Consider the following 25,587-nt stretch of genomic DNA (forward strand, 5'->3'; position numbering starts at 1 on the left):
AATGATACAAATAGTGTTTGAGGCCGGTATTCATAGCCGATTCTTATTTCAAGATCGTCTTAAGTAACGTCTTAAGATGCTAATACGGGTCTCTGATTGGTTGATGGCATCTTAAGATGATACTTAAGATGATCTTAAATATAAGAATCGACTATGAATACCGGCCATAGAGTCCTATATAAAGAGAGAAGCGACATCGAACCCCCACCACAACCTTCAGTATCCAATTGAGTCCTCCACCGCCATTTTTGGACTGCTTTAACGTCATCAAACACCATTTGTATCATTCTGCAAACAGCTGTGGTCACAATATGGCTGCTCGCTTAGCCAATCAAGTATCAATCAGATTACCAATCAGAGCTTCGGACATCAATGTCGCTTCTCTCTTTATATAGGACTCTAGTGTTTGATGACGTTAGAGCGGTCTCAAAATGGCGGTGGAGGACTCAATTGGATACTGAAGGTTGTGGTGGGGGTTCGTTGTCGCTTCTCTCTTTATATAGGACTCCGAACTGCGTTCCGTTATTCACTAATACTCTAAATCTATAATATATGTATATACACCCATGGAATTTGATTTTGTCCATGGGGAAATTTTCTAAACTGAGAAGTCACCACTTTCTACATACTTGCAGTTTATGATTAATGTAACGACTAAAGTTTATTGGTTGTTACGTTAATCATGAACTGTAAGTATGTAGAAAGATAGCGATTTCTTAGTTTGGAAAATTTTCCCATGGACAGAATCAAATTCCATGGGTGTACAAGTCGTGTTCATTATATTTGCGACACTTTTTCTTTGATGGTTTTTGGAATGTAGCCTTGCTCATCGAGCGGCGAACGTAATTGGCTGGATCCACAAGTAAGAACCAATCATGTCCTCAGCTCTCGTTATAGTTCCGCGTTCAGAAACGCATCTAAGAAAAAGTGTCGCAACTATAATGAACACGACTGTACCAACTTAATGGCCTAGTTTACATCGTGCACTTGATACGCGTATTAAGCACTATATTCGTATCAAATTTGTACTAAATTTTTAGTACTCACGATGTAAACACTGCCGGATCAAATTGGTACGAACGTATCAAGCAAGAGTATCGTACCAAACCTATACGCGTACCAAATGATACAAATAACGATGTAAACACTGAAACGTATTTTGTAGTGGATTAGGCCTATTGAATATAACCTTAATTGACCGGTCTTATGATAAGTAATCTTATTTGGTCTTTCTGAAACGATAACATATTGGCCTAGTTTACACCGAGCACTTGATACGCGTACTAACTCGTAACTGTCTATTAATTTATCTTACTGTCGACAATGCGTGTATACATAATACATATATTTAATTATCTTGATTCATATTGTACCAACTTAATATACTATTTTTTAAATTTATTGCCGAAATTAAGATAATTTAATAGAAAATTACTAGTTAGTACGCGTATCAAAGGCTTGGTGTAAACAAGGCCTATGTGCAAAGACCGAAATCCATTGGCTGAGAAAGGAAAGAAAGGAATTCCGAATACAGTTTGTTACAATTTGTTTACTTGATCAATATCACATTGCGCTTGATATTTGAAATTTTTCTTCACCTTCAACAACGTGGTGACAAATATATTATAAATTTTTTTTCACGTGCATCGTGAAATTATGATTAATCGACAATAGAAAAGATGTGATAAAAGATCGCTCACTGAAAATTACGAGAACGAAATGGCACGAGGCACGACCACGAGGAGGTAACCGTCAGTGATTGTGACTGGCAGCAAGCAGAAAGCAGAAGAGAAAATATATATATACACGGAAGGAGATCCTTAAATATCTGACGACTTTGTATCGTTTCTCGGGATGTCGCAACAAAGTGCTATTGTTCAAACGCCTACGACTACTACGGGTTCAGATATGACGCCCGTGCTTGGAACTCTACAATCTGTGGGACCTAATAATCAGACGTCACCGGTTTTGCCTAATGTGCAAAGCGGTGGCACTACAACCACTGTACAATCGCAAACGCAGTCTCAACAAACTCAGTACGTTCCACAGTCTTCAAAACCAGTGCAGCAATCGTCCGCTCCAACTTCTTTTAGTGATTTTCCACAAGTACGTAATCAATTCAAAAAATTACTTATGTAGGTAGGTTAGGTTACTCTTAACAATACGATATAATCTCCTTCCTTCCTTCTTTCCTTTGGGGAGCCTATGGATATCCGCTATCAACGATAGCTAAAGTTCCAAGTCTTTCACGACAGTCGCCCAAAACCCTGGCCCAGGTTTTGGTATGAACTTCCGCTTGACATGATATAATCTCAATCATGAGATACTGTCGTTTTTACAAATCTATCGCAAGGTTTTTTTGTATCTCCTAGGACACGCATATTCAACCCAACCGAAAGGGTTGTTGTGGTTATACAACGCAAACTCTATCGCAAGATCTATATATATATATAGGTTATCTATTATTTATTCGTCTATTTGTTGATTTTGCGCCTTTGATATAATATTTCATCACTGATCGACATATCAGAGATATGCTATTTGGTTTTAGTTTTTAACAAAAACGAGATTACAAGACTTGGTAAGAGAAGTAGATCCCACCGAACAGTTGGATGAGGAGGTAGAAGAGATGCTTTTACAATTAGCAGATGACTTTGTGGAAACAACAGTGAACGCGGCTTGTCTGTTAGCTAAGCATCGTCATGCCAATACTGTGGAAGTTAAAGATGTACAGTTACATTTAGGTGGGTTATCTTAATAGCTATAATTTTTTACTTTACAAGGAAAAAAAGTTTATTCAAAATAATTTCCTGCAAGTGCAAGCAGATTGAAGTGCTGAAATACTAGTTTAATATTATTAGATTTCATGCAAATCTTTTCCCCAAAATCAAGAAGCAAATGTCATTTCAACTCATTGTCTATTGAACAAATTTCCAGTACTGCAAAAATATAGCCAGAGTACAACTTGAGAAAGTTGTTTTGTGTGAAAATTATACAAACTGTTATAAATATATGTAATATACTATTGATAATATTTTAATTTTTAGAAAGAAATTGGAATATGTGGATTCCTGGTTTTGGTACAGATGAAGTGCGTCCGTATAAACGAGCCACCGTCACTGAAGCACATAAACAAAGATTAGCTCTTATACGAAAATCCATCAAAAAATACTAATCTTTTCTTGAATTAGTTTTATCAGTTTTGAAAATCAAGCTTGTATTTTATATATTTTTAATAATTTCAACTATATATTGTACTACTAATAATAAACATCTTATGAAAAAATGTTCATCTTTTCCATAACATTTCTTTTTCACACATATGCTAATTATTTTTTTGTTTTATATAGTTTTATTATAATGTAGATAATAAAAATGTGTGCAAGAATTGCAAATTTTAATGTGAAAGAGTGCTTATATGAATTACAAGTTTTGTAAACTTATATTTTTTTATGTATCAACAATCAAATATTTTCAATATATACGAATAAACAATGATTTATCAATTTAACTTTTTTTGTAAAATATTGGTGTAACAAATATATATATACACAACACACACACGTACATATATACAGGGTGTGCAAAAAGTTTGGCAACCCCTAAATATTTCCGTTCCCTTGCATTTCACCAGAAAATCTTTTAGACAAAAGTTGTAGTGTTTCAAAAAATTTATTTACTGATCTTGGGGTCGATCATGAAACTTTTTCTCTAGGGCGGAAACGTGAAAAGTGAAAATCTTTACTATTGAAGTGAATGGAGAAATTTTTCACTTTTCACGTTTCCCCTTTAGGGAAAAAGTTTCATGATCGACCTCCTTATCAGTTTGACCTTGTATGGCGTCGCTAAGGTCAGATCAAAATTACATTAACTTTTTTAAATAGAACTCCCTATTTTTGATTCCAGAATCTAATAGCTGATGTCAAGACCTTTTTAAAACACTATAAGAAAGTTTATTTTCGTTGAGTACTTTCCGAGTTGTGAGGCTTGAAAGCTACGGTGTACTGTAACTTTCAAGCGTCACAACTCGGAAAGTACTTAAAAAAAATAAACTTTCTTGTAAAGTTTTGGAAAAATCTCGAAATAAGCTACAAGAATATGCAAAGATACAAAATTAGAGTATCGGTAGTTCCCTAATTAAAGGGTATCGCTACTTTCCTAACATTCTATATTTTTTATTGCATTTTCTTGTAGTCGATTTCGAAAGCTTTTCAAAACATTATAAATGAGTTTATTTTCGTTAAGGATGTTCCAAGTTATAACGCTTGAAAGTTACAGTACAGCGTAGCTTTCAAGCCTCACAACTCGGAAAGTACTCAACGAAAATAAACTTTCTTATAGTATTTTGGAAAAGTCTTGACACCAGTTATTAGATTCTGGAATCAAAAATAGGGTGTTATATTTAAAAAAGTTAATGTAATTTCGATCTGGCCTTGGCGACGCCATCCATGATCCAACTGATAAGATCAGTAAATAGATCTTTTGAAACACAACTTTTGTCTGAAACATTTTTTTTTTTAATGTAAAGGAACGGAAATATTTTGGAGTTTCCACACTTTTTGCACACCCTATATATCTACACACACGCGCGCGCGCGCGCGCACACGCACGTACACACACGCAGTATGTCCGTTAAGCCCAAATCACACTAACGATTGACGATTGGCGATTACTTTTTAAACCAATCAGAGCAAAATAGTCGGTGGCTGCTTTGCTCTAATTGGTTGAAAAGTAATCGCAATCGTCAATCGCTAGGTGTGATTTGGACTTTAAAGGCCATGGCACATATAAAAATTTAAGCAGTAAGACGTACGCAGTAAGAAATTTAACGCGTTGGATTTACTACTATACTTACATTTGGCCTTATATTCTCAACTGCCATTAGCTAATTCGCTTACTGCTTAAGTTTTTTTTATGTGTCCCAGCCTTAATGGTTGTCCCACCATAGAAGTATGATTTATCGACGGATATGTATTTCTAACATATTATTATATTAGAAATTACAAATGCGTGCTCCTATGGTAAAACATGGAGACAACCATTAACGAACACTCTGTATACACACGCACACATAACTGAAAAATTGTTAATGTAAAAAGATTAATTTCCCAGTTTGGAAGATAATGCTTTCCCTTATGAAATTGAACATTGATATTTTTTTGTATATTTACATATACATGGAAATACCCTTTTCTCCAAGTGTCATTTTTTTAATACAAGGACAAAAAAGGATTTAAAATATAATTTTTTATGAAATACTATTTAAAAATGCAGAATATATTGTAAATTATAGAAACCGTCTTATACAGATATTACACGAATAAGGCAAAAACAGCAACCATTCATTCGCAATATATAAACGTCATACAAATATATTATAAAGAAAATGTTTTCAAGCAGATTTCGCATTTAGCACGTATTAAAAATATATAATCTGTGTTTATATGCCTATTGTATATCATTATACATATACGTTACAATTCAAATAGCACTGATAATATATTTTGGATCACATGGGTGAGTTCAAGCCACCCAATAACAAAACGACTAGGCGTGTTCGCCGAGCAATTTAACATGATTAGTTCTTATCTGTAGATCCAACCAATTTATATACAATCGTTCGGCGAGCAGGGCTAGCAGCTTTGCCAACTTCAACTCGCCCTATTGATTCTTTTTAATCTTCCATTAATTACACAGGGCGCCATTGTTAAACTTCTTTTCTGTTGTTTGAATAAAATTTATCATTTTCTGTGTATTTTTGCGCGCTGAACACGAATCTGGCAAGCAAATTGGTCCATCGCGTTAGGTTTTTGACAAAAGTGAGGTTAAAGGTGTCAAAAACAACATTTTTTGACATATTCATGATTTTTTTGTTCGCAAAATTTTTCAAGGTTAAAATAAACAGATAAAAATGATCACTTTTTTTTTACACTTTTAACCTCTCTTTTCTAAAAAAAAATCTGACGTGATAGAGCAATTTGCTTACCAGATTCAACGCGCAAAAAATACAGGGAAATGGTAACTCTTATTCAAGCAACGGAAACACGTCGGCTAGTGAAATGTTGGTCGTAGCGTGTCTACACGTACAAAGATCAAGTCGATAAAAGAAAAATAAATGACGTTTAAAAAAATCTATTTTAAAGGTAAAAATTGACACTTTAAAATGGCGTAAGCGATAATAGAAAAAAAATTTACTTTGCTAGCAAAAAATCACGAATATCTCAAAAAACGTCGTTTTTTTTCTTTTTACACCTTTAACCTCACTTTTCTCAAAAACCTGACATGGTGGAGTAATTTGCATGCCGAATTGTGTTCAGCGCACAAAAATACATGCGAAATGATAAATTTTATTTAAACCACGTCGCCCGGTGTTGTTATATAATATCTCATCGATAATATATTCGCCAATTCCCAAAAATTTCTCGAAATGTTTCATTCTCGATACGCGAAAAGTTTCGAGAAAAATACGTCTAGAAATTGAGATATTTTTCTTATTCTCAAATTGTAAATATTGTGAAACAATTAACAAAAATTCGAACATTTTACAAGGGCAGCTAATCGCAGCCAAGACAATCCATCAGAACAATCCTATATCTTTCTTAAGATTTACTTGCTTCCAGACTGGAAGCTGTTGAAATTCCTCTTTGCTCATTCCCAGCAGCTCCTACAAATCACAAAATATATTTTTTACTGAGAAAATGTTAATCTTCATGCAATTTTATTGATATGTCTTAGATATATTAAAACCTTAGCCTGACAAGTGATAATTTATATTTATAGATCCCGAGTATGTAAGTGTTACTAATTAGGCTATAATACTGACTTGAAAGTGTTGTTGGGATAAATACAACTCGAGGCATGTTGGATCGACTCCATCAGGTAAAGGTCTTTGTAACAGCTGAGCAGGAGGATATGTGCTTTGCGTTAAACGAGCCAATTCATTTTCCACTGTTAATACTTGTCCTGGATTCCTGCCATCCTAATATTTCATATTATAATATGTTTAATGAAGCCATTATTATACATTTCTGTTATACATGTAGTTGTGTTATTGTATATATTAGAGTATCGGTAGTTCCCCAATTAAAAGGTATCGGTACTTCCCTAATATTCTATATCTTTTATTGCATTTTCTTGTAGTCGATTTCAAGAACTTTTCAAAACACTATAAAAAAGTTATTTTTCATTACTTTCCCAGTTGTGAGATTTAAAGCTACATTGCACTGTAACTTTCAAGCCTCATAACACGGAAAGTACTTAACAAAAATAAACTTATAGTGTTTTGGGAAACTCTTGACATCAGCTATTAGATTCTAGAATTAAAAATAGGGTGTCCCATTTAAAAAAGCTAATATGATTTCAATCTGACCTTAGCGACGCCAAGGTCAAACTGATAATATCAGTAAATAGATCTTTTGAAATCCTACGATTTTTATAGGAAACATTTTTATGTACAATGCATTCTAAAAAAATTATTTGCGTGCGCTGATTAAAATGACTCATCCTGTATACACACATATACACGCACGTGCGCGCACGCACGCACGCACAACACTAGTTTTGAAAAGTTAAATCTTTGTTTTTTCTAATATACAATAGAGAATACAAAAAATATAAAAAGATTTAAAGAGAACAGCAAAAAAAATGAGACAAGTCCTTTTAAATGTACCTCTATATTTAATTCAGCAACATCATCCCGATACGTCCATTCTGGGAAAAGATTTATAAATTGCAATGGTTCTAAACCAGCCCATATTAAGTATATTGGAAGATTCGTTGTTTGTGTGTTTCGAGTCTTTCGCCAATATCGTATCGCTATTGTCATTGCCGCTCTCCTCTCAGCTTGCCATCGAATAGTTTTACTTCCAGACTGATCTTCCGTTCCACTATCAGGCCACCATCCTTGCCAAATCCAAATCATGTTTTCGTCATCCAATAGAAATAAGGCTAAAAGTTGTAAGACTCAATAAAAAAAAAAGTACTTCCAGTATGAATGAATCATTTTGTTAAAACTTTTCATAAAGTTTTCTCATGCATCGATTAAAATATTGACTAAACAAAAGTGCACTTCTGAAGACATTGTTACCTGGTTGATTCGCTTGATATAAATCATCTTGTGAGAAAGGAAATGGTGTTGTGAGATTTGCACGATGTGGACAAAGTATTTCTGTTGCGCGAAATTTTTTAGCAACACTGTATAAATGATAAAGCTTTGGAGTATGACCTTTTATGTCAGCTGTTTCTAATGACCAATACAATTTTTTATTCATGCCACCTAATGCTGAAAAATGCAAAATGCATTCTTACAACTCTCATTTGTAACAATAACATAATTTTACAATAAATTTAACAAAACGTATATGTATATGTATACACATGCTGTAGTTCTAATTTAAAATGTTAACTTTTTACTAAACTTTATACTCACCATTACTAAATTCCTCAAATTCCAAATTCTCTTGTATTTCACATATCTGTATGTCATTTTTATTTGATAACCCAGCTTCTTCAGGTCGATTTTCTTTCAAGTTATTTGCAGCATTTATTGCATTCTATAAAAGGATAGGAGAAAGAGTGATGATTAGAGAGACAAATAAGAATAGAGACATTACTGCTCAAATTCTGCTGCTTTTGTTATTACAAGTTGTATGAGCTTAATAGCTTGTAAAATATGAAACCTATTGCAATGTTAAATTTCTCTTTATCCACGTACAGTCGTGAGCTAAAAGGTTGCAACATATTTTTTTTATGGTTTTTGGAATGTAAACTTGCTCATCAAACGGCGAATGTAATTGGTTACCTGTGGATCCAACCAATTACGTTCGCCGATTGATGAGCAAGTCTACATTCCAAAAACCATCGAAGAAAATGTGTTGCAACCTTTTAGCTCACGACTGTACATGTATTAATTAATGTACGAATACATCAATTATTACATAAATTTAGTAAAAAACATACTTCTCTAATATGACGTAACGAATTGTTTCCATGCCAGACATATAGTTTTGCATTTTCGGTGTCTAGTAATACGAAGGAACCTCTACTTCTCAATTGTCGAGTACTACAAGGGATTTCAATCAAAAATGTCTCCATCTCTAAAGTTCCTCGACAAATGTACAATCTCCATCGTTTCTCACATTTTTTCTCGGATTTTTTACCACTGTGTACCACCATCTTTCCAGAAAATAAATTTAAAAATGCAGCTGGTTCGTGTCCTTGAACAACGTGAACCTGTAAGAACATGTAAAATAAGGTATACAATATTACAACAATACAATTATAAAATATATTTCTTGATATTTCACTCAATATTTTACTTTTGACAGATATTAAGTAAGAAAAATTTTCCAATTAAAAAACATTGATTGTTAGAGAACAAAATTGCAAAGTTTAGTTGAAAAATTAAAATTACTGTTAATAATATACAGCCAATATTGTATTCATAGATAACAAATATATATTAAGTACATATTAAATTCAAGTAAAAAAAAAGAATTGTAACTTAACAAATTTGATTGCACATTACTATTCTTACCTGAGGACCTCGATCGCTATCTAATTCGACCGTCAATAATGCTGCAGCACCTCGTTCATTCAAGGATGCATTTCGACCTTGCCAAATAAAGTATACAGATCTATCGCGACCTTTAGCCAAGTGCTTAGACGGCAAACCACCAAGTTCTCTACCTAAGGACAAAATAAATGTAAAAGCAATTACATAATTTAAAATTTTATTTAGAAACTGTCTTAAATTTATATTCTTAAAAAAATAAAGATGACACCTTGTAAAAAATTAATGCTTATAAATAAAGTATCGCTTATTTTTCAAAAATATAAATTTAAAATAATTTTTACAAAAGTTGACAAGTTCTTCAATTCTGAAGTCAACAGACAACTCACCAGTAATTGTAACGGAATATGTCCACTGAACAATGTAACTATCACCAGAATAAAATTGACCAATAGATGATCCATTTAGAAGCGTATGCGAAAATTCATCGATATGCCACACCATAACGCTCGTTGTAGCAACGACATATTCTTTCTTCAACTAAAATCAAATTATTGATCGGTTAGATTCAATTCGCTTTGAATCGCGGACATCGATTATAACAGTTCTCTTTTTCTGAAAATGCATTGAACACCTGAGCAATAGCTGAGAGGTTAATAAATATAAATTACTTTGAAACTAATATATTTCGTTTTATATTTGATAGATGTACTTTTTATCATGTACTAATAAAATGAAAAAATTACATCATTGTCATAGCAGCCAGTGCCTCTGCCCAAATGACAGCCTTCTAGAATAAAATCGACTGAAGTAGAATTTGGTAGCCACATATCGTCGTTTTCATCCAGATGCACAGTTATGACACCATCGATTTGTTGCGCATTATCATTTCGACCTCTCGTCTTTACCACACCGGTTACATTAGGCCAATCGAGAAATTTCTCCCGGAATAGTATCGTTTCAACATGTTGCGTCAGCTTAGCTAGTAAACACCATTCGGGTCTACTTTTGGCAAATTTTGTAGGTGGGTTAGTGCGCGAATCACTATTCCGATTACCTATCATACGGCCCGCGCTAATCGGACAAGCGGTACATTCTCTATAATCGTATCCATTGTTCCACATTTCCGTAGCCAGCTGTGTGGCAAGTTTCTTCTTATCCGCTGAAATTCCTTTGCCGCTCCAAATGTACATCTCAGTACCAAAATCGAACACCAAAATCTTTATATAAAACATCAAAAACGCTTAATAAATGTAATCTCTTATGCAGTAAGGTTCTTAAAAACAAATATTTAATTACAAAACGCAATTATCTTCAAAAAAATCAAATTAAATTAATCGCGGAGGGTACCAAAACGATTACGAAACACTATTCCACTCTAAAGTTAGAGTGGAAAGTTAAAGACTTAATTTTTTTAATAAATAATTTATTTTTCACAATATTTTACTATACGTTTTTATTTCTTTTAATATTCATTATCAAAATTGAAACTGCAATTTAATATCATAAAAAATTCTAACTTGTAAGAGCGAGAGTGAGTGAAAAGGTTTATTAAAAAAAAAAAAAAATGTATTTTTTAGACACACAAAATAAAAATGTTACGTATACATAAATAAGGTTAAGAATTAAATGGAATAAAGGCCAGAAACATGAAAAAAAAGAAGAAAGGAAGAAAAAAACATTGTAATTTTATGAATCTAATCATGTAAATATTTTCTCATATGTCGTACTATTTGAATTATAATCGCCAACTTTAAGAAACTAGAAAGATCCGTAACCCTACGTATTAGAATCCTACCTTATTTTTATGAAGCATTTCTATCTTTGGAAGTGTACCCCAGAATTTTTCGTGCGACACCAATTGTCCATCTTTCAATTCGTATACCATATTTGTATCGATAATAGCAGATTCGTACAATTCATCTTCGTCAGGATGGCCAGCCTCGACAACTATAGACATTTATTATAACACATTGACGTACACATGTAGTGATATATTTACAAAAATTATGTCGCAAAAATAAAAGAAACTAAACCTACCGTTTAACCTTTCGCTGTCAATTACACCAAGATAATTCCAAAATTTGTTAACTTGATTCCTCGAGCACATCATTTTATCGTCGTTTATAGTGATTACTTCGATCGCTTGACAGCCTAGATCCTTTTGTTGTTGAATACTTAATGCGATCTCAGCAGCACGAGTCTTTTCGATAATATTGCTATATTTTCCTATGTAATTAAAAACCTGCGGATTCATCGAGAGCCAGTTTTGTTAATCAATTGATTAGGACAAAAACTAGTGAAGAATGAGCATGAATGTTTTACGTGTTCTATTCTACTTATTATTATCATTACCTCTGATTTTGTCACTAGTATATAACTATCACCATTATTGATACTTTCAACGACAGGTTCAACCAATCTAACTTGAACGTGTCGTCTTCCTTTAATCAATATCAACATTATATCTTTGTATGGTTGCAACTTATTCGTGGACACGCTTGTTTCCGACACATTTCTCAGAGTCACCGTACTAAAATCTTCGGTAGAAGCCAACCCAGCGAGAGCCTCGATGGCAAAAGATGAGCTTTCGGCAACTAGAATATCGATCAAAAAATGTAATCTTAATTATAATTAAAAATATGTATAAAAATATGTCATAATTAATATAAAATATAGCAAAGAGGAATTATATTCTCTGGATACACTCTCACGTTTTCTAATATTTAAATTCTCCGTTGTTTTCATGACATTCGTACGAATTTCGGTATATTCTGATCTCAAATCAGTGCGTGCTGCGAGAACTTTAAGAGGATTTCTCGAAGTAGCTCGTCGACGTTGCATTCGTATATTCCGCTTTTGTATTAATCTATCAAAAAAATGATTTTAATTATAATCATATTTACATACACGTACCAATATTTTGAATAATTCTCTATAAAATCATAATTTCTTCCTGCTTTTGTCTTTTTTCTTTTTCATATTTGAAAGAATATAATAGAAACTGAAAATTTACAATTCAGATTGTGGTGTGATTATATCAAAGTCACTTTCATCCAAGTCAAGACACTCGGTTTCGCACTTTTCCAATGATACACCGCTAAAGAAAGAGGTGAATGTCTCATCGTCCGTTTTAGGCACTGAAACACTCGGCGACAAGACATGCTCCGTTTTACATTCTTCACCTACAAATTATAATAAACTAATTTCACTAAATATATATATATATATATATATATGTGCGTGTATGTATAGGGTTGCAAAATAACCGTTACAATTACTTTTTTCAGAAACGAATAAATAACAATGTTACGTTTCTTTATTTGTAGCGTCAATGATAACGCATACATAGTGATATTTTGTTAATAATGATTTCAACTGTCGTTACTTTGTCCGATTTCTAACATTATGTAAATTGAGACCAGTGTCACTAGAAATGCAACTTGCAATGCTGCAACTCCAGTGTTTTCTTAATACTCATTTTATATAATCATAAACGTTACGACCTTGAATTGTACATCTTTAGTACGCTAATAAATTAGTAATACAAACAATATCAATTGTCAATCACAGTTAATAAATAAAATACAATTTAAGAAACTTATCGCACGCATACAAGTTAAATAGCTAAAGATGATTTTATCATAAGTCGTCAAATATAAAATTGCAGTCACATTGCAATTATATATGATAATTTACGGCAAAATGATTTTTAGCTAAATAATTTGATCTGTATGCATACGAAAAGTTTCAAACTGCATTTCATTTACATGATTGCGATCAACAACTCTTTGGAAAAATATTATTCAACTCGCGAAAAAACTTATTGGAAACTATTGGATGCAAGCATAGTTTCCAATAGTTTTTTTTCGCGAGTCTAATAGTATTTTTCCATAAGACTTATTTTGTTTATATTACCAAATTTTTATAAATTTATTAAAGGTGATCTAATTAAAAGTCAAAACATTTTCCATTACATATATTCAATTTATAATATAAAATAAGTATTAAAATCCAATTTGACAAATTAGTCTCTATTTCTTTTTTCATGAATGTTTGTTTCATTTATAAAATACGACAGAGCATTAGGAATAAATAAAAATTGTATGTTATCTCTTGTGACTATAAGTCTTTAATTAAAATGTACGACAGGGTTTATTTAATTTTTGGTGCGTGTGTGCACGCGCGCGTATGTATTTAATGTATGCATAATACAATACGTAAAAAGTATACATCTACTTATATTTGTCATAGAAGTTTGTACATATGTAATACTCTATTTTAATGTAAAGAAAAATAATAACTCGTTAATTTTTAAATAATGGCAACAATAACAAATTACTATTATAAAGTAATTTTCCCAATCCTGTATATATGTATATACAGTACATATAAATTTTTCGTCTATCTACGCGTTCCAATTAAAAAGAAAATGCATCATCGTAATCTCATCATAGGCTGTTCCAGGAGATGTCATACAACACAGTAGCAAATGTAATTTCAATGAAACTAAAAAAAGATTGCAATTTGCAAAAAATTTCTGTATAATCGACACCTTTTTAGGATAGCGCGGGCCATTAAGGAGACGAAAAGCACGAAATATATAATTTTAAACACGAAAATCACTACCAACCGCTATCATCGCTAACAGGTTCAGAAAAACTTGTACATGTGGCAGAAGATGATTCTTTGCATGGACTAGTAGGCGTCGATACCGCACCATTGTTACATTCTGAAAAAATGCTGACTTTTAACTATTATTCTCATCTTAATACAAAGCAGAAACTAAATATTTTGATATTTCTTATTGACCAAATCTAAAAAAAAATGTTTCAACCGTCCAATAGCTCAGGAACATAAATATACCTTAATATCGTACAGGTATCTAAAATATAAGAGCTTTGAAATACTAGACACTTTAAATGAGACTTTGAGATTTGAATTTTTGGGAAATCCTAGAAAATATAATCCGGGAGGTAATGACACAAATTTTCAACTAACACCGACAAAGCTAATTTTCATTTATACATTTGTTACAAATGAATAAAATAACCGTCAGCCCACGATCCCGCGGGACGGGAGGCTTCCACAGTGTCTCAACAATGTAAAAAAAGAAGTGTTAATATTAACGAAAAGTTAATATCGATAAAGCTGAAAATTCTTGTTTGTACTTACTATTGACAACATGAAATGTCGAAAGGATACCGTCAGCCGCGGCAACTGCGGAACGTCGTGCGTCAGTCACTCATATTAATATGTGAAAAAAATGGGGTAATTATGCAGTATAGGGGACTCAATTCCAATCATGTTGACCTTGACACATGTTATAGAGGCAAGGATACTAAACAACTTTTTCTTATAAATTAATTGGCGCTCTCGTACAGTTTTCGAGATATACTTAGAGAGAGAGAGAGAGAGAGAGAGAGAGAGAGAGAGAGAGAGAAAAACAGTTTTTCTTAATTATTTCCAAAAATATTCATTTTACAAAAAGAAGGGTCAAACAAACAATGAAGCTCGTGATAAGCTCTACAATAAAGATTATAGACATATTTTACCTAACTTCAATACTTTAGTCGTTATAATAAAAAAAACTATTTGAAGACACTGTGGAAGCCCCCCGTCCCACGGGATCGTGGGCTGACGGTCATTTTATTCATTTGTAACACGAAAACAACTGTACAAATGAAAATCAGCTTTGTCGATATTGGTCAAAAATTTGTGTCATTACCTCCCGGACTAATAGTTTAAATCCTTGAAACATCTTTGAAAATTTCTATTTTATTCGGATAAAGGCTCACCTTTATCATTTCTCATTTTAAACCATTGTGGACGCGGAACTTTCTTCTTTTGATTTGAAATGTTCGCCGTGGCTTCCGTGAGAAAAGGCGAATTGGCATCTTTCGATGGAGCTACTTTCATTTTGCCAGCAACAGTGAAGTTGACTGCATCAGCTGCTACGACTTTACTCTTCCAATTTTCCACAGCAGATTCGAGCTTCTCGATGCAGTTGGCCAACACGCCCGATTTGATCGTACTCTCCTCCAAACTGAGAGAGTCATCGCACGATTCGTCAACGGCTCTGGCACCGGCCACGCGTCGTTTCCAATTAGTGCTACCGTTGTGACGTAGCGCGGCCAATCGATCGGCAATACTCACGCTCGGAATTTCGCTCGTCTCTATCGACGCTATCACTTGCGTCGCGCTGCGACACAATCCCGGTAGTGGTATACCACGTTGTTGCGCTGATTTTCTCTCATCACCTAGAGAATGTTGACTGATACTCTTGGACAAGGAATTATTAATAACGAAACATGCGGATCGTGCGCCACCAATCTGCTTTTCATTGACAATAATTTTATGTATCTTACAACCATCGTCATCGTAGTCGTTCCGCTCCATTTTTACCGCCAACCTCCTCTCTTTTTCCTTGCCAACATCCTTTTCGTTGTCCTCGTTGTCATTTTTGTCATCGTTATTGTCATCGTTATTGTCGTTAACACCCAACTTGTCCGCTAACGAATTGTCGTGCCTTTCGTTGCTGTGTCTTTCCAACACACTACTCGATACTGTATCAATTTTGCAGTTATCCACGTCAGTCGAAAAAATGTCTTCCTTTTGAAATAATGCAGCTTTATGGGAAGGCACTGCGGCTTCGTTTATCGCCATATCATCACCTTGCTTAGAAATGGCTATTCGCAAATGGCTATTAGGAATAGTCGCTACATTGAAACAATCTAATTTCTCGCAGAATTTAGCAGTTTCGCTGTTTAAATTTAGACTCTCGATGCTACACGAGCCTTGTTCGTTTCTCGATATCGTCGATGCGTCAACAACTGCGACGACGCTCGTTGTCTGAATGGGTCTCGAGTAAGAATTACTTTTTAAAATAGAACGCGGATATGCCTCAATATTCGGTAATATTATTGGTTGCTCCGATTCCTCGGATTCTTTCTTAAGCACAGATTTGATCAATTTCATACCTCGGAGTTCCGGACTTTTGGCACGCGACAGACTTTGTGTATAACCGGTGGACTTGAGAATACTTTTTGGTACATCATGTTGAGAGGCTGTTGCAAGCGGTGGCGAATGAAGCGATCTTTGGCATTCTTTTAACTGTTCTGAAATAACCAACCAACATTCTTGTTCATTGATGAATATAAATTTTCATAAAATCTAGTACACACGCAAATAATCTTCAAATCGTCACTGATACGTACCTTCAACCAAGGTTTGAATTTGGTGATTTATGTTGAGTGGTGAGATTCGGGACGCCACTTTAACCTCCTCAGATGTTACAGGTTGTGTTTTGTAGCGAGTAGACTGTCGTCTTCTTTGAGTAAACTTTTCCTCAAGCGCGGCGTTTCTCATAGCGATTTCCGTAGTCGCGATCTTTTGATTGAAAAATTGCACGCGTTCGGCCAAGCTTAGCTTGGAGGGCTCAGGCTCGTTATCGCTCGTTCCCGGGTCACTTAACGTTGCGGCATTGCGCTGATTTTGTAAGACCGCCTCGCGCACTTCTTCGAAAGTTACCGGTTGAGTATTGAATCTCTCGCCGCCCTGTACCTTGCGTTCGCGATAACGTCGAATACCGCGCGATAATCTCTGCGAAGATACGCGCTGAGAACCATTTTCCGTAGTCGTGGAATTAGCCTTCTCTTGCAGAACCTTAAAATGTTGTGTCATTTTTGAAACACTGTTGCTACGACAAACGGCGGTGTAATCCTCGTAAACACCCTCTTCATTCTGCTGTTCCTCCACTTTTCCCACTTGTTTTCTGTCAATCGTCCGAGTAAGAACTTGTATCGCGTTGCAATTATCCGTATCGTCGTCGATTTTCATGAAATGTATATGCGAATCTGTCTTATTCTTTTCCTCCATACTGCTCGTACTAACTTGTTTACTGGATCCCTCGCACGATAGCTTATTTTCTTTAATTACACCAGAGCTGTAAAACGCACACACACACACACACATACAAATATTAATTATACATACATACTAATATTAACAATTTATATGCATAATGAGCTCGTTATATTATTTTTTTGTGACTCAAGACAATACCGCGAGTCGTTTATTCATAAATACGTTGCACACGACTATCTCCAATTTCTGGTAGCTTGAGAATCGCTAGATGATCTATAATTAAACTTGGCACAGAATCAAACCCTACTAAAACTCATGTATCACTGCCGCAATTGCAAAAGGTTAATGTTGCATCGCAGAATAAATTTTTTCATATGAAAGAGATAATTTCATTAAATTCTTTTCCCAGGCAAATAATTTAATGTAACTAAAATAGATAATATAGATGAAATAGAATTACGAATAATTTTGAGTAAAAAAAATGACGTTTACTTATTCAGAGCTTGTTCATATATGAAATGTTAAAGAAAACTGATACAGTTAAAAAATAAAAATAAAATCTATGGAAAAAAAAAATATATATACATACATATATATATATATATATATATATGTATACACACACACAGGCCGTCTTTGTCATCATAATAGATGTTTTTCTATAAAGACATCTGTCTGGAAAAGTAGCTACAAAGCTTTCTCATTCGCTAATATAAATAATATTTTGCAAAAATAGATTAAGCTATTGGAGAAATTATCAAGAGACGCGGTAGTGTCATGCGCCAAGTAAAGGTGCAACGCAAAGAACCTGCGTCGCGCTCATACGCCAAGATGATTCAAATTGTTGATGTTTATAATGACTCCGTGATTCTTTTAATATAAAAAGAGAAGATTGAAACATACCTATTAGTTGCGTAGGACATTTCACTGGTTCGATCGGCCGTAAAAGAGCGACGTGTAATCGCCGGTGTATACAAGACATCGATCGGCGAACTGGACTCGAGAGATCTTCGTTTGGCTAACGTACGAATCGACTCGACACAATTATCGCCATTAGTAGATCGCACATGACCTACGGACTGCGCTCTTTTTCGCAAAAATGAGTCGGTCGTTAAATCACACGTATCGTCGCAGTAATAACGGCTACCGCTAGATTGTTTCAATATAGGTCGTACATTTTCAATCTCGCTCGCTCGATTCTTCAACACGGACAGTTTTCTTGGAGAAGTCGATTCCATCTCGTAACTGCCCTCCTCGTACGAATTCTTCCGCGAGGATTTTAAGATTGTCTTCTTCGGTCTATCGTGCTCGTGTTCATCCGACTCGGTACTCGATTTTTTTTTAAGTATAGGCCGAGGCTCGAGAGACGAAACGTCGCTCCCGGTGAATTCCTCCTTGCCGTATTTTTTTTTTAATATCGGTCTCACTTCAGACCCCTCGAGACTTTCAGACGCAAGACTCGCGTTCGTGCTCGCAATCGTATTACCACTCATCACATTCGTATTCGCAACGTCCGATGCAATTGTTACGTGATGATTGGCACTATTGGCGCGTACGCTGTTGGCGAGTTTTCGTTTCAAAATGCTTTGCGGTTCCGGAGATCCCAACGATAATCGACGAATATCTCTGTCATCTTCTCTAGACGATTTACGTTTCAATATGGAGGCAGGTTGTTGATCAGGACTCTGATCTCTCTTGACGATTTCATCGAGAGAAGATCGCCTTTGATTTTTCAAGATTGGTCGAAATTCCAAATAAATGTTGTCAGCGAAGGAAACATCGGGAGAACAGCTACGACGACGTAATATTTCGCTTTCATCTAAGCTGCTTCGTTTCTTCAAAATACCATGCCTCTTGCGAGAAACAGGTTCTGTGACGGATGGCGAAAAGGTTACCGGTGATGGCGCGTGAGAACCGGCGGACGATGCTTGGCGATCGCTCCCTTCGCCGTCGATAGTTTTATGCTTGAGAATTGAAACTGGCGTGTGCCTAGGTGCAATAGACTTTTTTGGCGACATGGACGCGTTCTCGATCGAGTGATTAGCAGAGCTCGTGGTTGCGGACGCGAGTCTCTCCACGCGTTCCATAGTGGCTCGCGTTAACGCCGTTAACTCATCCACTCTGCGTGAAACTTCCGAATCGCCTATACCACTATAAAAAAATAAAAAAAATCTTAAATCAATTTCCTAAAAATATTTGTATTTTTCTTCCATCATTATTTTTACTGATAAAATATTAATGAATAAAATAAGATAAAAATGTACATTAATAAAATTTAGCAACTTTTAAACAACTTGGATAATCTAACTCATTCTCGTTTATACATATGTATATTACTGCACATGTTGTACCTAAGCTGCTGCACAATCGAGCGCTTTGCATTCGTAGCGGGAGATGATGACGAAGTTTTAGAAGGATTTTTTATGATATACTGAGTTCCAGCTTTCGAATCAATATGTTTTTTGCGCAGAATGGCCATTTGACGACAGGAATCAGCAGAACTCGATACCGTTTCGGATATCTGACTTCGTTTGACATATTGCCTTCTGGAATGTCTCTCACTAGATTCGACTAAAAATTTTATTAGGTTACTGAGAAAAGTGTAAGCTATCAATATTTTTATTGAAAATCACTCAATGCCATAACTTGCGATTGCGAGTTGAATGTAAAATTCCTCTTTGCGATAGCAATAAACGAGAACCAATAAAATTACAATCGTTGATAATAAATTTTAACATTATAGTTATAAACGTATTAAATTTCAAAGACACAAAACAATGCCAAAATATCGCGATCACACTTTAGATTCTCTCAAATAATTCAACAACTTGATTTCTCTGTTTTATTGCAATTTGATATCAATAAATTTATTGTACATTCATTAATCTTACCTTCATTTGAATGATCAACAGGCACCGTTTCCACGTGATGTGATCTATTTAAATAAGATTTACGTTTGTAGCTCTTATCTCTCTCTCTTTCCTTGACAGAATTCATAGTAACATCGAGAGATGTGGAATTTTTCTGTGTACAAATATACATTATGCGTTCAAATTTTCAAATTGATAAAAAATTTATTATTAAGTACATTGTATTATATTATATTATATATATACAAATAAATAATTTAATGAAAATTCTGATGTAAAAATTAAAAATTATCAATTTATTTTAATATACGAAATTTTTTGTAGAAAAGATTAACGTCATCTGAAAATTTTGATCTAATATCATGAATGTATTGCTCACCCTCTATAAATACTTAAGCAAATTTTTTTTAGATATCTTATTTTTTACCTGTGCTATACAAAATTAAGGCTGAAAACTATTTCCGAGATAGCATCGCATGCACGATCGGCGCCTTAAGAGTATACACTTGGCGAACAAACAGCAAATTCCAACGTTTGTTGTTATTATTTAATAAATGTATACGCTAAAGCGAATGCAAGCAAAACGTTCGATTCGCGTTTGTCTCAATTCGCTCATGAAGCGCGAGAATTCGTACGCGATATAGACGCTAATTGTTGGTTTGATGTTCGTTTGCTAAGTGTGTATTCAACTTTAGCCGTTGAGTGGCAGTAGAAGAATGATTTTTTTATCATTATTTATCCACCTTTAGATTATATAATTTTTGTCTAGAATATTTTTTTCAAAAATTCATTTATTTTGGAAAATTTAAAGTGGCCAATTAAAACGAGACATCCTATACAGGGTGTTCATTAATGATTGTCCCCACGTTTTACCAAAGAAGCACGCATTTGTTATTTCTAATATAATAATATGTTAGAAATACATATCCGTCAGTAAATCATGCTCCTATGGTAAAAAGTAAAGAACAACCATTAATAAACATCCTGTATATAATGTATAACTAGAACATTTAATGGAATCTATCTGGAGAATAAAATTACACTGTGTATATCGATTAACTCTAAACTACGAATTACGAGTACATATATGAATTTATCATCATATGCGGAATATTTGCTATCTCAATAAAATTCTATATTAAAATCCTTCATAATATAGATAAAAAAGTAAGATATCGAAATTAAAAAAAAAACATACATTTTACAGAAGACGAACAATTCATAATTTCTGATCAGAATTTCGAGAAAACGTTAACTTTCCCTTACAAAAAAATTCCAAATATCATAAAAATTATTTTTTACTCATAAACCTCAAGTATTTCGGAAATATGCTGATGAAAATTAATCTGTGGCATCGTTCTCAGCATCCAAAAAATTTATAAAAAAAAACTCCTTATCTGGTTCAAAATAATTAAAAAAAAATATGTTTTGTAAACTAGTATTATTATTGTAAATAGAAATGCTGTAATGCAATCGCATTGCATGGATAATTCATTAAATCAAGTTTAGTAATTTCTTAAATAATTTAACATAATTTATAGAAATATGTTAATTGAAATAATGAAATTATGCATTTCAACTTAATATATCAATTATACTCGTATATAATTTTATCAAAAATAATAACCACAAATCTACTTACTTGCTTAGCTGATAAATTGTGCCGCTGAGAGTCAGGACTTTCTAATCCAAGTAACTTTTTAGATGACAACGTTACATCTGCTTGAATAAAGAAACAATTTATAAGCATTTGTGATTTAATCCAATATGAACGTATGGTATATATAACAATATACTAATAATTCAACAAAAATAAATAAATAAATAAATAAATATATATATATATATATATATATATATATGTATATGTGTGTGCGTGTGCGTGTGTGTGTGTGTGTGTGTGTGTGTGTGTGTGTGTGTGTGTGTGTGTGTGTGTGTGTGTGTGTGGGTGTCCCAAAAAGCTCGCATTCCCTCTTAAGAGCGGATTCTTTGGAATATTCTAAAAAAAATCTTAATACAAAAATGTCGAGGATACAATAGTTTTCAAATTATTCACGATTAAAGTTTACGAATCACAAAGCTGACATTTCGCGCGCTCAGGCATGGTGACATGACAAGGTACCAGAAGGGTACCTCTTGACATTGAAGATGTCATAGAAATACGTAGTGACATTTTTATTAAGAAATTATTTCTATAAAAAACATTTGTACATTATGCATAATTAATGTTTTCAACAAAATATCAATTCAATAACAAAATGTTACAATACCCATTGGGTCAACTGTCAATAAATTCATTACCATGTTCATGTGATAAGAACTTTTATGGTAATATATCGATAATATCGCTAATTGTAATGAATTTATTTTGACAGCTGACCCAACGGCTATCGTAACATCTTATTATTGAATTGATATTAAAAAAAAATTAATTAGGCATATGTAATGTACAAATATGTTTCCTATAAAAATAATTTCTTAATAAAAATGTCATTGCGTATTTATATGACAACCTCAATGTCAAGAGGTACCCTTGTGGTATCTTGTCATGTCACCATGCCTGAGCGTGCAAAATGTTAGCTCTGTGATTTGTAAACTTTAATCGCGAATAATTTAAAAATCATTATACGCTCGACATTTTTGTATTAGAATTTTTTTCTTTGAATGTTCCAAAGAATCTGCTCTTAATAGAAGATGCAAACTTTTTTGAACACCCTGTATATATACAGGTGTTCATTAATGGTTGTACATACCCACTTTTTACCATGGGAGCATGGCTTACCAACGGATATGTATTTTTAACATATTATAGCGATTTCGGCTGGGGCACACCGGTTGCACATTTCAGGTGTCGGTGCAACTTTTGTATTTGGCTAATCAAATAATTCAGTCCTTTAATGGTACCGCGTGTTCGTCTTTGCGATACACCTCACAAGTGCATATTGAGTGTACACAAAGTGGACCTGAGAAAATAGTCGGAGCCAGTTTGTGTGCCACCGGTACGGTGGTACACCAGTGCGCTTCAGCCAAAATCGCTATTAGAAATAACAAATGCGTACTCCTATGGTAAAACGTAGGAACAACCATTAATAAACACTCTGCATATATACACACACACGCGCGCGCGCGCACACGCGCGCACGCACGCACACACACACTCGGAAGCAAAATTAATGGATCATCTATTCTGACTCTGAAAAATAGGCGTAATTTAAGAGTGTAACTTTGTCAAAAATAATCATAAAAAAATTTAAAAAAAAAGCATTTTAAAGCTTGAAATCTCTAGTTTTGAGATTGATAAGTCATTAAACGTTTTACAGTTTGTTTACGAAGTTACGCGGATTTAAATGGGGATGCGTCAAATCTCAAAATTTTTTACAAACTTTGTAAAGTTCGCAATGATAAACTCAACAGGATATGCCTCAATGATTAAAAAAAATTAAAATATCATGTTACGTCAAATTTTCGTGTTTAAACGACTACAGCGACCTCTAAAATATATTTTTTAAATCTGAAAAAAAAGAAAATTTATTATTGCAACATACATTTTTGATTTCCAGTGAAGCACATGAAGAAAACAACTGTCGATTATTTTGGACTGCCCTAATATATATATAGAGTGTTCATTAATTGTTGTACCCACTTTTTACCATAGGAGGATGATTTACCGACGGATATGTATTTCCAACATATTATTATATTAGAAATAACAAACACGTGCTCCTATGGTAAAACTTGGAGACAACCATTAATGAACACCCTGTATATGTATATATATGTATATATACACATATACATTAAAACATTTTAATACCTATATATATATATATATATATATATATATATATATATAAAATAGTATATTTCCAAGAGTATGAAAGAAAACTATAACTTTCTTCACATATATGTGACAATAGAAATGTTATATAGGTAAAGTCATATTATACCTAAAAATGTAAATCTTTCAACCATTCACTTACCATTAGGTAATGCAATAGAAGCAGCACGTAATCTAGAAGTTCTGGTCTCACGAATCTGAGCAGTTTTACATGTTACAAAATTCTTAGAACTCTCTTTTGGCTCTATCTTGGATGTTACTTTACCATTCCTTTCTGTTGTAAGGCTATGTTGCTTCTTTTCTACTATAATAGAAAAAGAGGTAAATTATGTTTAATATTGAGACGGACCAAACGACCAAAGATAAGTTATGCATTTAAAAAAAATAACGCTTGGAGATGATAAAGAATTCCATAATATCATTGTATTATTGTCTGTCAATTTATGAAATTATTACTCAGAAATATAATAAATAAATGACACATGACACGACACGACATTATGTATTTGATAATAAAATATCTGACATATGCTATGTAAATTGTCGGTACTTACTAATATTTAAAGAACAAGTAGCCCCATCTCCTTTAATCGACGGTTCAACGTTCCTTTGGCCACAACGTTGTATCTCGCTGTAATGTGAACAAGCACTTTGGTTTATCGAGCGTGCTGTGCCACTTCCTGTCTCATTTGACGTCTCCTCGCTAGCTGCCATCAAAACTGTCGCTCCGGCAGCTACCATTACTAAAAGTGTTGCATATTTTTATTCAAGTAACTTTGCTGCTTGCTGTTTGAAAACGATTAGCATTACAACCGGAAGGCGATAGCTACATCTTTTTAACCGATCAAGATGTCAAGTACAATTCGTACGACATTGTAGAGAAGTGTTGCAAGTTTTTTCGCAAATTATCAGTTTTCTAAAATAGACAAGTTAAACATATGTAATTGTGAAGAAGACTAAAAATATCACATCACTCGTAACGTAACGTTAGATACAATTATTGAGAGTTACGACGCAAGCATATGGCATTACGGCAATTACGGTATGGCAGTTTGCTATACTCACTTAATGCGAATTAATACGAATTGTCCTGCGACGCAGCCATAATTTCACTTTCGAAAGCTTTCGAAAAAAAAGTTTGTCAGTCGGACAATCGAGAACGTAGCAAAACGATGGTATTCCTTACGACTAAGTTATCACAGCTACTTAATAAGTACTATGTATAAAATGATACAAATCGCGAGGTAATCAAACTGTACAACAAACTCGCATGCGAGACGACTACATCATTTACATCGAGAATGACAATTGATTAAATAAAAGAAAACATCACCACCACGAAACGGGTGTCATTCTAATGAACTGATTACGTCCATGGGCGCGTTCAGCGAAGATGGAGAAAAGTGTCGACTGTCGAGAGTCGTCGTCGGCTCTCGTAACGGTTTGTTTACAATGCGCGCGATAAGCGTGAAGCGGCCTTAAGCCTAATGCACAATGAAAAT

At 33.9% G+C, this 25,587-nt stretch overlaps 2 protein-coding genes across 7 annotated transcripts; one reads left to right on the forward strand and one right to left on the reverse strand.

The window, feature by feature from the left end:
* The first annotated feature begins 1,034 nt into the window (after nucleotides 1–1,034).
* Nucleotides 1,035–3,289, forward strand: LOC105201275 (transcription initiation factor TFIID subunit 12). Of its 2 annotated transcripts, none has more exons than XM_011169225.3 (4): nucleotides 1,035–1,140; nucleotides 1,675–2,106; nucleotides 2,552–2,744; nucleotides 3,048–3,289. In XM_011169225.3, the coding sequence occupies exons 2-4, from the start codon at nucleotides 1,855–1,857 to the stop codon at nucleotides 3,173–3,175; spliced, it is 573 nt and encodes a 190-aa protein (XP_011167527.1). In that variant the 5' UTR covers nucleotides 1,035–1,140; nucleotides 1,675–1,854; the 3' UTR covers nucleotides 3,176–3,289. The 2 variants fall into 2 exon arrangements, with proteins under 2 accessions (XP_011167527.1, XP_039308384.1); XM_039452450.1 differs by lacking the exon at nucleotides 1,035–1,140 and adding an exon at nucleotides 1,360–1,533.
* Nucleotides 3,290–5,256: 1,967 nt separating this feature from the next.
* Nucleotides 5,257–25,487, reverse strand: LOC105192922 (supervillin). Of its 5 annotated transcripts, XM_039452993.1 has the most exons (25): nucleotides 25,151–25,487; nucleotides 24,916–25,001; nucleotides 24,640–24,828; nucleotides 24,228–24,389; nucleotides 21,890–21,969; nucleotides 20,269–20,401; nucleotides 19,729–19,948; nucleotides 18,281–19,528; nucleotides 16,729–17,456; nucleotides 15,310–16,629; nucleotides 14,145–14,243; nucleotides 12,528–12,696; nucleotides 12,226–12,380; nucleotides 11,867–12,108; nucleotides 11,552–11,756; nucleotides 11,310–11,461; nucleotides 10,258–10,731; nucleotides 9,901–10,051; nucleotides 9,536–9,687; nucleotides 8,959–9,231; nucleotides 8,429–8,552; nucleotides 8,087–8,281; nucleotides 7,670–7,947; nucleotides 6,824–6,979; nucleotides 5,257–6,664 (listed from the first exon to the last, which is right to left on the reverse strand). In XM_039452993.1, the coding sequence occupies exons 3-25, from the start codon at nucleotides 24,824–24,826 to the stop codon at nucleotides 6,578–6,580; spliced, it is 6,990 nt and encodes a 2,329-aa protein (XP_039308927.1). In that variant the 5' UTR covers nucleotides 24,827–24,828; nucleotides 24,916–25,001; nucleotides 25,151–25,487; the 3' UTR covers nucleotides 5,257–6,577. The 5 variants fall into 5 exon arrangements, with proteins under 5 accessions (XP_039308927.1, XP_039308928.1, XP_039308926.1 ...); XM_039452994.1 differs by lacking the exon at nucleotides 24,916–25,001 and having other exon boundaries at nucleotides 21,890–21,966; XM_039452992.1 differs by lacking the exon at nucleotides 24,916–25,001.
* Between the last annotated feature and the right edge of the window lie 100 nt (nucleotides 25,488–25,587).

Source organism: Solenopsis invicta, chromosome 8 (assembly GCF_016802725.1).
Source record: "Solenopsis invicta isolate M01_SB chromosome 8, UNIL_Sinv_3.0, whole genome shotgun sequence".
Lineage (NCBI taxonomy): Eukaryota > Metazoa > Arthropoda > Insecta > Hymenoptera > Formicidae > Solenopsis > Solenopsis invicta.

What these genes read in the sequence shown, in the direction of transcription:
- LOC105201275 (XM_011169225.3), top strand. Translation starts at nt 1,855, where the DNA reads ATGTCGCAACAAAGTGCTATTGTTCAAACGCCTACGACTACTACGGGT. An exon ending in CTTTTAGTGATTTTCCACAA is followed by an intron (nt 2,107 to 2,551) that starts GTACGTAATCAA and finishes ATTTGGTTTTAG; the next exon opens with TTTTTAACAAAAACGAGATT. An exon ending in AGATGTACAGTTACATTTAG is followed by an intron (nt 2,745 to 3,047) that starts GTGGGTTATCTT and finishes TTTAATTTTTAG; the next exon opens with AAAGAAATTGGAATATGTGG.
- LOC105192922 (XM_039452992.1), bottom strand. Translation starts at nt 24,826, where the DNA reads ATGGTAGCTGCCGGAGCGACAGTTTTGATGGCAGCTAGCGAGGAGACG. An exon ending in TCGATTGTGCAGCAGCTTAG is followed by an intron (nt 19,529 to 19,728) that starts GTACAACATGTG and finishes ATTTTTTTATAG; the next exon opens with TGGTATAGGCGATTCGGAAG. An exon ending in TAAAATGAGAAATGATAAAG is followed by an intron (nt 14,244 to 15,309) that starts GTGAGCCTTTAT and finishes GCATTTTTTCAG; the next exon opens with AATGTAACAATGGTGCGGTA.